This window comes from Saccostrea cucullata, unplaced genomic scaffold, assembly GCF_032062105.1.
Source record: "Saccostrea cucullata isolate Sc308-1 unplaced genomic scaffold, CSIRO_AGI_Scuc_v1 ctg19920, whole genome shotgun sequence".
In the NCBI taxonomy this organism is placed as follows: domain Eukaryota; kingdom Metazoa; phylum Mollusca; class Bivalvia; order Ostreida; family Ostreidae; genus Saccostrea; species Saccostrea cuccullata.
This window is the reverse complement of record NW_026940637.1, coordinates 1-10,869: the sequence shown is the minus strand read 5'-3', so window position 1 is coordinate 10,869 and position 10,869 is coordinate 1. Positions and strand designations below refer to the sequence as shown.

Below are 10,869 nucleotides of genomic sequence, written 5' to 3'. Positions count from 1 at the left end.
TTGTTTAAGAGAAAAGAAGACTTTGAAAAAATGTAATTAATTTTATGGTTTTAGCCCCATTGACAAAAGTATTTTCAAATTTTGTTCACCTTCACTGATAGATCCAATATCAATAAAATTGGTTCTGTCATTCAAGAGGAGGAGCTGGCAATGTTCAGATGTTAAGGGATGACGACAGACAAAAAAAGATAGGAAGGTCATCTGATAGACGCATGTGACGTAACAAATGGCTGCTGTACTCATCACATTCATTGAGACATATTATCACAGCATTAATAGTAAAACACAAGTAAATACCATAAAAAAAAATCTAAAATTTCGTTTTATTTATCGATCATTTATCGAAAGAGATAAATGAAATTATCTAACCAGGCAAAAACACAATTTATTACAAAACTCAAAGATATAGATAATAAAATCTAGGGATACGTAAAATGTAAAATACCATTTATAGTAAGAAATTTAAATTCAATATCGAACTGTTATCCATCAAGGGTATTTCACATTTTATTTCATTTGAAAATGAATATCTTGTCCCCCCCCCCAAAAAAAAACATCAGCACCATAAAATATTGCACTTTTTTACAGTAAATGTAACCGAATACTAGTACCACCATGAAGACGACCTTTTTCACTCATAGAAATGTTTGTTGTTGTCACGTAAATATTGTGAATTTTTATTATCCACTTAGTTATATTTCTTTTATCCTTCTCTTCAAAACATCCCAACTGAGTCTTAGAATGGCCTGAAAAGAAACGAGACAAATCCTATATAAAAGTATGACATTGGTTTTGATGACAAATATTAAAACATAAACTAATTTTAATTATTTAAAAAACCAAACACATTTTTCAACTCAGTTTTGAATAAAATTTTTCTTTTGTGGAACTACTTTTTGAAGCTTGACAGAAAAAATGGCATTAATGAGAAAATAGTCGATCCTTGCAAATGTACCTACATGTAAATACAGAAAAGGTTGCTTTGTTAGCAGAAATAAATTTTTGTCCCATTGAATTTTGTTTTGTTTCTTCTGTAAAACGTAATTTGCATTATTTTCTATTGAGAGATGTATGCTCAAAAGAATGGATTGTTTGAAACTGATATAATTTTTGCCCCCTTTCTGTTTTTGTTTCTATTGAAAAAAGAATTTGTGTTAGCTATTTCCTTCTGAGAGATATATGCTTAGAAATTATTTTTATTGCTAGATATAAAAAAGGTCGTATAATGTTTGACTTAAGCTCTTTTCGCTAATGAATGGCCACTCTTACTCTTCTAGAACAAATAAACGTTTACAGTCGAGAGATGATCCACAACCAAAATATTGTCTCAATTGAATACTATTCACTGCTGGACAACAAAATAACCCTCGACGTATATTGCTTTAACTCACCTTAGAAAGATCATCCCAGATTATGCTAAAAAGATCATCACTCATTACGGGGCTACTTCCTGGATCATGGCTGTATTTATTTCTATACAATCGAATTCTTTCTATGTCGTCACTCCCCGTGATGTCCACTATTCTAGGCTCTTTTCCCCATCCATTTCCGGGAGGATCAATGTCAGAGAAATTCCTCAACAATTTATACATGATGGTAATGTCCATAGATAAAGATGATACACCAGTGTTGGATCCACCTCCAAAAAATTAATTCAACATACCTACAGCTACAGGTCTGAGATGGATAAAGCAGAAATTAAGGTTTTCCTCTTTACTCATTTATTGAAATTATCCATACCCTTAAATGTGCAACCTAACTTGCCTTGGAAGCATAAAGGGTTTTGAATTTAGTTACTTGACTCATTTATTTAAATCATCCATATCCTTACATGCACAGCATAACTTGCCTTGGGAGTGTATCGAGTTTTGAAGTTAATTGACAATCACAAGTGAAATTTTTACATTTTTTGTGCTCATCAAATACAAAAATACAATATTGTCTATCAGTGCATTTAATCTTTCAATTTCAAAAACATGGATCAAAATGGTTTTAAAATTGTTTTAAGATAAAAATCTAATTATATTTTGAACAATATGCGTACATGTACCAAGGTTATTTTCACCCCGCTTTATTTTTGCCCTTTCACACTAGCAAACAATTTGCCCTGTTTTAATAAATTTTACTGTATTCTTTGCATTCATCATTTTTTGAATTCCCCCCAACGGAGCTTAGGGTGGAAAAGGGCGACATAAAACTGGGGTAATAAATCCCTGTTAATACAGTAGCATTTTAAATGTCTTTTTGTGACATAGATGGTTTCACTTTTAGCACAAAATAATGAAATGTTTTTTTCTTACTAATTACAATATTTTATCGAAAGGTAAAAAAATTACACAAAGCAGTAATGTTTTATCTTATAATGTTTTATCATTATAGTAATATTCTATCATTGAGAACAGTAAATTAATTAAATTTGTTATTAAAACCCTGTTAAGATCTATACGCGCTATTCATGTAGGCATCTTTTTGCTCCAACAAAGGTATTATTTGAAAATTTCTTGAAATATGCATATATTGAATGAGAAATCAAAATTAACAAAAATATAATAGTTTCAAACTACGTTATTAGCAATTTTTGTTTCCAACGTAAAAACCTATTTTGATTTTTATGTTATTTGATAGAAGAAAAAAATGGACACAATTCGTTCAAATTTTACTCTAAAATTAATAGAGCACAGGCCTACTACTAAACAAGATTTACATATTTCATTGGTATTACTATTCTACAATTTATATCAAAATATTGCGCTGGGGCAGGCCTGTGCTCGATGACTCTTACTAAAAATATTGACTCCATATAAACCTTTTTTTTTAATAAATCATAAAAATTTAGAATATGCATCATATCCTGACAACATGTTCTAACATATGTGATCATGATTTAAAGAAATATTCAGTGTCTTAAAGTGTGTAGATATCTCCTTGTTTTATTTAATAATAATATATTAATTTTATATAAAAACTTAGATATTTCTCCGTCATACATGTAGTTTGATTTGGGTCATTATGTATTTAATTACCAATTATAGTCCCTACAAACTTTGGTAACATTAAATATATTTAAACTTATATTATTAAACATGTTAAATAAATTTAAACTTAAACTTTATTTTCACATTCTTGTTTTGATATCATTTTTTTTCTTTTTATTTGTAGACTTTTTAAGTTTATTTTTATATTCCTTTTTTATTTACTTTTTTCCAGTACTATTTCAAAAGGGATACTTTTGAATGGAATAAATGCTTCTTCTTAATGTAAGTCATTAGTAAAATATGGTAAAATGAAAAAAAAAATTAGGGTTAAAATGTTCTTGGTAAGAAAAAAAGTTATTATTTAGTTAAGGAATAAAGTAATTATTTATTTAGGGAATAAAATGTCGTTGTTAAAACATATTAGGAGATATATAGTACAGAAACTTTCATATCATAACAAAAATCTTTTTACGGACTTTTAAGTTTCTTTATGCTACAAAATATTTTAAGAAACATAACATTTATCATTAAAGAAAGACAACCAATAAGTACTTTGCTTTGGGAAGAGAATCTCCAGTTGAGGTGGTAAGAATCGGAATTGTCCACTTCTCATGTCTGTTTCATTTTCTTTCAGAGTCTTATCTAGTTCTTCTTTTGGGAAAAATTTATCGAAGCAGATTCTTATTGCATCAGTTCCAACTTGCAATAACTTTAATATCTTTGCAAAATTATCTATATCATAGAAATATAGCCCAAGTAAGTTAGTGAATGACAATATGGTAGATTTCATTACCATGATTATTGTAAATGAAAATAACTTGTATTCATTACAATACTTTTTTCCTCATGTCAAATGAAAAGTATACAATAAAGGGGATATACTTAATCTTTTAGGGCGAAAAAACGTTACTGTTCCACATATAAATACGTACAACAATAATCAGTAAACAAAGTTCATGAACCTTACCTATTTTATGTGATTGTTTAAGGTTGATTTTATTTTATACATGTACAATCATATCAATCTGTATAGAGAGTACACCAAAAAAGGGGGCGTCAGGTCTGATAAGTAATTTTATTTTAAAAGATTTACCCGTAGGTCGTTTAAATGCATTTCGAAGTTTGAAATGGAAATAATAATGCATCATAGTTTATTTCTAGAATTTGAATATATTAAAATTTGATATAAACAATTTATTAATAAACTTCTTTTTAACAAATTAAATATAAAATATCTTTTGGAACTTTGTAACTTTTAATCAAAATTTACATATGTAGAGTCTTGAATGATTGAAACATTTTCGCTGATTGGAAATATGTATCTGTAACCATGATAGTTAGGCCATACCAATAAAAAATTTTGTTCGTCGGACCCGCGCGCTCGTATTTAAAAAAAAACTATAAAAATAATATTCATTAAAAATCCACGCACCATGGGAAATCTGTGCTCTTTTCTTTTCCATTTCCGCTCTATTTATCGTATCGTATACTTTTTTATAGGCAAATAAACACAGTCTTTGTGAGATTTAAGTAAATTGAAGAGATTTTACATTAAGAATACTTTAATATTAGGCCTAGATGAAATATCAAATAAAATATGGCTATAATTGAGATTAAATTTTACACTTCTTATCTGTCGCAATATAAATGATATAGGCACTTATCCCCCGTCTTCTTTTAAAATATTAACTGATATAAATTATTTATCATAAGGCATCTGAATGTTTAGAAATGTAAATACGTTTGATGTACTTAGTTTACACAAACTCATTTGATTTCTATATAGTTCAATAAGCATAATACATACACTGCATGTATACTGTATTGTCTGCCCCCCCCCCCTTTTTTGGCCAACAATACTTTTACTATTGAAAATGGTCGCCAAAGACTGGTTGCCCCCCCCCCCTCCCCCCCCACCCCACCCCACCCCCACTTAGTACTAAAGTAAATTAATATAAAGGGAATATAGTATTGTCAGCTAAAAAAAATTGATATTGAAAGGAATTGGTAGTGAAAAAAGTTTGCCTCGACCCCCCCCCCCCCCCCCCCCCCCCGAAATAGGATTTTCTCTGGCTGCCCCCCTCACTTTCAAAATCGATGATACATGCCTGCACAGTATAGTGATATATAGCAAAGAATTGTGGAAAAATTTGGAATTGAAAGTAACTTGGCTTTGAAAAAGTTGGCTACTACCCCCCCCCCCCCCCCCAACCCCCATGAAATAGGATTTTCGAGTGTGGGCAACTTTTAATTTTCTTTTTTTCAACCTTTTCAGGTAAGTAAAAAAAGAAACGATGCTACGTGCCTGGAATGTGGTACAAAAATTGCACTTGAAAATGACGCAAGGTGAATGATTGCCTGACGTCACGGTGTCAGGCTGTATATAAGGACACCCGGAGTTCCTCGGATGACTCGTATCTCGCACATAACGTTTGGATGGAGTCATCCGAGGATAGCCGATTGATATACGGATTAATATTTGCAAGAACCGAAACTATGCGATTATACCAAGAGAGCTAGCTGATTTACATTTGAACTCTTTACCTGCATTTTAAAAGAAACAGTTTTCAGAAAAAGAACGATATTACTAATGCAAAATACTGCAGTATTACTTCCTTTACTCTTTATACAATGTTATTATTCAATGTGATTCACCGTTCACCATTTCAATATGTACGTGTATCCCTTTTTTTCCCACTACACCACTGCATCAGTCAATTTATATTCTATAAGAGGGGTGAATCGCTCTTTTCCTGCCAAATGTCACTTAGTAAGCTATCTTTGCGCCTTTTTCTTGGATTGTTGTATTGTTATGATTGGTCGTGCTTACCAACATGGAATAAAATAAAGTTTGTCCTTCTAATTAATTCCTCCTTAGGAGTTAGGTGCCATGAAGGAGTAAGCACCCCTGCCGAAGGGTCACATCAGGCGTGTGCTACTTGTCATGATTGGGAAAATCCGTCGACAATTTAGTGTGGAAATAATTACAATTAATGACAAATTGTGCATGTACAAGTATATGCTGGCGAAGTCTTTGTATAGACTATAGAACTAACAAAATGTTGACTTTAAACAAGCCTGTTGATAATCTTTTCTTCCTCGTTTTAGAAATTGTTTACACGTAGAGCATACTCTTCTGTATTGAATCAACTGAGAGATATAAATCCCGTATGCAGTTGATGAAGGTTTACATGTATTGCTGCATAAGTAAGGAAAGTTGACGATTGAAAGGTATAAAACGAGATTCTGTGTCTCAGTGGGTACTAGCACAGAAAAGATTCCTTTCTGACTTTACCTCTCAGTGCCGAATATTGGACAGTATGTGTAGCTCTCCATTGACAAGTGTTGTTGTCTCCATATGAGTAATAAAATTCTCGAGGGGTACACATGTACAGTAAACAAGAAGCCCATGGGACCATTGCGCCGCTTCCACACAAAAAGGGGCCATGCTTTGAACAATTTAGAATCTACACTACCCAAAGATGCTTTCATATAAATTCTGGCTTTTTTGGCCCAGTACTTATTGCAAACAAGAGGCCCTGGACCACATTGCTCACTTGATCATGAGTAACTTTGGTGATGTAGTTCTTTACTAAATTTCCCCTCTTTTTATACCTTTTGTGGACCCCTACCCCTTCCATGCCATAATGTTAAATCTTTAGAACCTACACAACCCAATGATGCTTCCATGTAAGTATCAGCTTTCCTGACCCAGTGGGTCTTGAGAAGAAGATCTTAAAGATTTTTTTCTATATATTTCATGTAAATCTTATACATGTGTATTCCATATTGCGGCCAGCCCTATCTGCAGGGGTTGTAATTTTAACAATTTAGAACCTACACTACCCCAGGACACTTACGTATGAGTTTCAGATTTTGTGACCTAATTGTTCTTGAGAAGAAGATTTTTAAAGGTGTTTTCTATATATATTTTAAAGTAAAACTTGGATTCCCTATTGTGACCCCCTGGGGGTTAACTTTCTAACAATTTAGAATTTTCACTACCCCAGGATGCTTCAACATAAGTTTCAGCTTTCCTGGCTCAGTTGTTCATGAAAAGAAGATTTTGATTCCCCCAATGTATCTTAATTAAATTTTTGATACTCTATGGTGGCCTAGCCCTACCTCCAAAAATAAAGGTCATAAATCTAACAAATTTACAAATGTTTTGGCCCAGAGGTTCTTGATAGGATTTTCTTTAACAACCCCACCTTTTTTGTCTTTTCTTCATTATCCCCTCTTGTAGGGACCTTGACCCTCCATTCTGACAATTGAAACTTTGCTTCGCTCAAGGATGCTCTGTACCAAAATTGGATAAATTTGGCCAAGTGGTTCTTGAAAAGAAGTTGAAAACGTCAAGAGTTTACAGACGGACGTACGAACGTACAGACGGCCGGACTACAGACATCAGGTGATGAGAAAAGCTCACTTGAACTTCCAGCTCAGGTGATCTAAAAAGATTTTCCTTTTTAGTTCGATGTAAAACTTGGATTCCAAATTGTGGTACCGCCCTACTCCCGGGGGACATGTTTTGAACAATTAAAAATCTGCACTACCTTCAGGAAGTTGTCACATAAGTTTCATTTTTTAGTTCACCTGAGCCGAAGGCTCAAGTGAGGTTTTCTGATCACATTTTGTCCGGCGTCCGTCTGTATACCTGTTTCTCCAGCTGTCTGTCTGTAAACTTTTCTCATTTCGACTTCTTCTCAATAATCACTGGGCCAATTTCAACCAAACTTGCCACAAAGCATCCTTGTGTGAAGAGAATTCAAGTTTTTTTTCAAATGAAGGGCCATGCCCTCATTCAAGGGGCTATAATTTGGAATTAATGAAAATTTAGTGGCATGTTTTAAAAATCTTCTTCTCAAGAAATACTGTGCCTGGAAAGATGAAACTTATGGAGAAACATTCCCAGGTAGTGTAGATTCAAGTTGTTCAAATCGGGGGGTAGGGCGGGGCCACAATGGCCGACCCAAGTTTTACATAGAAATATATAGGAAAATTCTTTTAAATATCTTCTCAAGAATGGAAAAGCTAAAATTGATTATATTTATCGGGAAATATTTTCTTTCTAATTTTTCTCTCTGTGATAACTCTTTGAAAGTTAGCAGAGTTAATTTCTCGATAATTCCACCGGAATGTCAATTAGGCAGGTCAGTATGTCAGGAGCTAATGAGGCCTAAAATGCATTGAAATCTCGTGCACATCCGACTCCGAGTCTGATGCTTAGGAGGCCAAATATGCATGAAAATCTCATGCGGCTGCCGTTGTGTTTGACGTCAGTGGGCAAGGACTATTAAAATCCGGGGATAGGAATCCTCGTATAATTTAATTTTATGTCTTCATTTTTAAAGTCAAAATCTACAGTTTTATTATACAAAGAAACGGAAATATAAGGAATCACTGTCTAGTTAGTGTAGTATGCCAGGGACATCAACAATAGTTGGAAACATGGGATAATTTATGCATAACAACTTCGTCCATTATGCAAATTATCCCATGTTTCCCACTTTTGCCGATGCTCTGGCATACTATACAAACTAGACAGTGATTCCTTAAGCATTGTCAGGTAGTGTAGACCCTAGTTTCTTCCAATTATGAACCCCGGGGGTAAGGCAAGGCTCCAATGGCCGATCAAAGTTTTACATAGACATATAAAGGAAAATTTTTAAAAATCATCTTCTCAAGAATAACAAAACCATGATTGGTCATGGGACTACTTTTGGATTTAAAATTTACAATGATTAACCAATTTCTACTTTTTCCTAGCCACAATGCTCAGGTGAGCGATGTGGCCCATGGGCCTCTTGTTTTTTTATTTACCAATGGTTCTAAGAAGATGTTTTTCTATATATTTTAATGTAAAACTTGGCTTCCTTATTGTGTTCCCGCCTTACCCCCAGGGATTGAAAAATTTGAAATTCACACTTCCCCAGGATTTTTACACATAAGTTTAATTTTCTGACTCAGTGGTTTTTGAGAAGATATTTTAATAATCCCACTCTATTTTTGTCTTGTCTTGGTTATCTCCCATTGTTAAGGGTGTGTGCGTTCACTTAAACTCCCCTTCACTCAAACTCTCTTTATGTGGTTGCTTTGTACCAAGTAAAGTTACATGTACCATTGGCCCTATAGTTCAACAAAAGAAATTCGTCCGACGTGTGTTGCCTGATGGATAAAAACAGACAAAAACAGAGAGCAATAGGTCACTAAATTGACTCAGGTGACCATAAAATCCATAGGATGAGGTTGGGAAATCATCTTTACATCTTTAGCAGACATAAAACAAAAATTATGAATGACTAGACCTATTCACAAATATTCAGTCAGATTCACAAATCGTAACATTGATCATACATCTGAAGCATACATAAAGAAAAAAAAAATCATAAAATTAATGTGATTGATCTATATACAAATATTTAGCCTGAAACAAGAATGTTAAAATCTTTAGCCAGAAATAAAAATCCTGCATAACCAATCTTAGTCCTACTATATATGGGGTCTGATTAACTGATCCCAGGAGAAATACAAAAAGGAATGTGGTCAATAATCTTCCATATAGTCAACTTCTTAATATTCTATATGAAAGGACTTTGTATGCTGAAACATTTAGTTATTCAGTCAAATGATGGTTGATGTCTATTAAACAAATTGTTAAGGCATAACATTTGCATAAATATTGAATGCAGTATTTTCCATTTATCAGGATAAGATAAGGGGCTTCATGATCAGTGAAAAGTGGATGTTTATTTCTTCATGGCAGCCGACCCATCTCTGGTTTCAAAGGTTCTTGCTTGCTCTGCTCGTGAATGGCTCTGTAAAAGACTAACGCAGCCCGACTCTTTAGCCAGACCCCAACAGCCAGATAAAAGACTCACTTGTAATTATAATAATGGGTCAAGGTCATGACACACCTTTGGGTCATGGGCAATCTTTCAGTGAAATGAGAACCTACCAAGTTTATCCATAAGAAAGATATGGACCGGACATGAATTATGAAATTTTTCTTCCAGTGACCTTGAACTTCCCCAAATGACCTTGGGTCAAGGTCATGACACACCCTTGAGTCAAGGGCAATCTTTGTGTGAAATGAGAACCTACCAAGTTTATCCATAAGAAAGATATGGACCGGACACGAATTATGAAATTTTTCTTCCAGTGACCTTGAACTTCCCTGAATGACCTTGGGTCAAGGTCATGACACACCCTTAGGTCATAAGCAATCTTAGTGTGGAGTAGTAGATTCTAATGTCCCTCTGTAAGAAAGATATGGACCGGACACGATTGCACAGACAGACGGACGGACGGACAGACAGACAGCTAGACAGACTGACAGACAGACAGATGGACAGACGGACAAGGTGATTCCTATATATCCCCCAAACTTCGTTTACGGGGGGTATAATAAAATTTTGAAGATTCTGGACCATCCATCAAATTCCAATAAGAATAATTAAATTAAAATATTTCCCTAAATTCATTAGTGCATTACATAAAAAATAAAGTTTGCTCAGTCATTCATCAAAGGGTTGACAAACTTAAAAGAATTAAGCATAAAGACATAAGCAGTTATAAAGTCACGTGACAACAAGACATATGATAAACATCAATCTATACATGCACAAGCATACTACCAAATGTAAGGTACATTACAATGTTTTTTTTAATATAATTATAAAAAGTCAATTGCAGGGACCTGGACATACAATTTTTGTTATATTGTCTAAAAGGTTCACTATCACACGATTCGTACTTGGAGCAGTTAAATAAAATAATGGTATAAAGAAAAATGCCAATTATTATAGAATTTTGAAATGTAAACAATGAACCTGTGTCCTAGCCCCTTTAAGACTGCTCTACATATCCGCAATATATAACAATGCACAGAATG

At 33.6% G+C, this 10,869-nt stretch overlaps 1 protein-coding gene across 1 annotated transcript; it reads right to left on the bottom strand.

The window, feature by feature from the left end:
• Positions 1-399: 399 nt before the first annotated feature.
• Positions 400-3,703, bottom strand: LOC134255817 (uncharacterized). Its single transcript, XM_062738359.1, has 3 exons — positions 3,528-3,703; positions 1,392-1,639; positions 400-746 (listed from the first exon to the last, which is right to left on the bottom strand). The coding sequence occupies exons 1-3, from the start codon at positions 3,586-3,588 to the stop codon at positions 693-695; spliced, it is 363 nt and encodes a 120-aa protein (XP_062594343.1). The 5' UTR covers positions 3,589-3,703; the 3' UTR covers positions 400-692.
• Between the last annotated feature and the right edge of the window lie 7,166 nt (positions 3,704-10,869).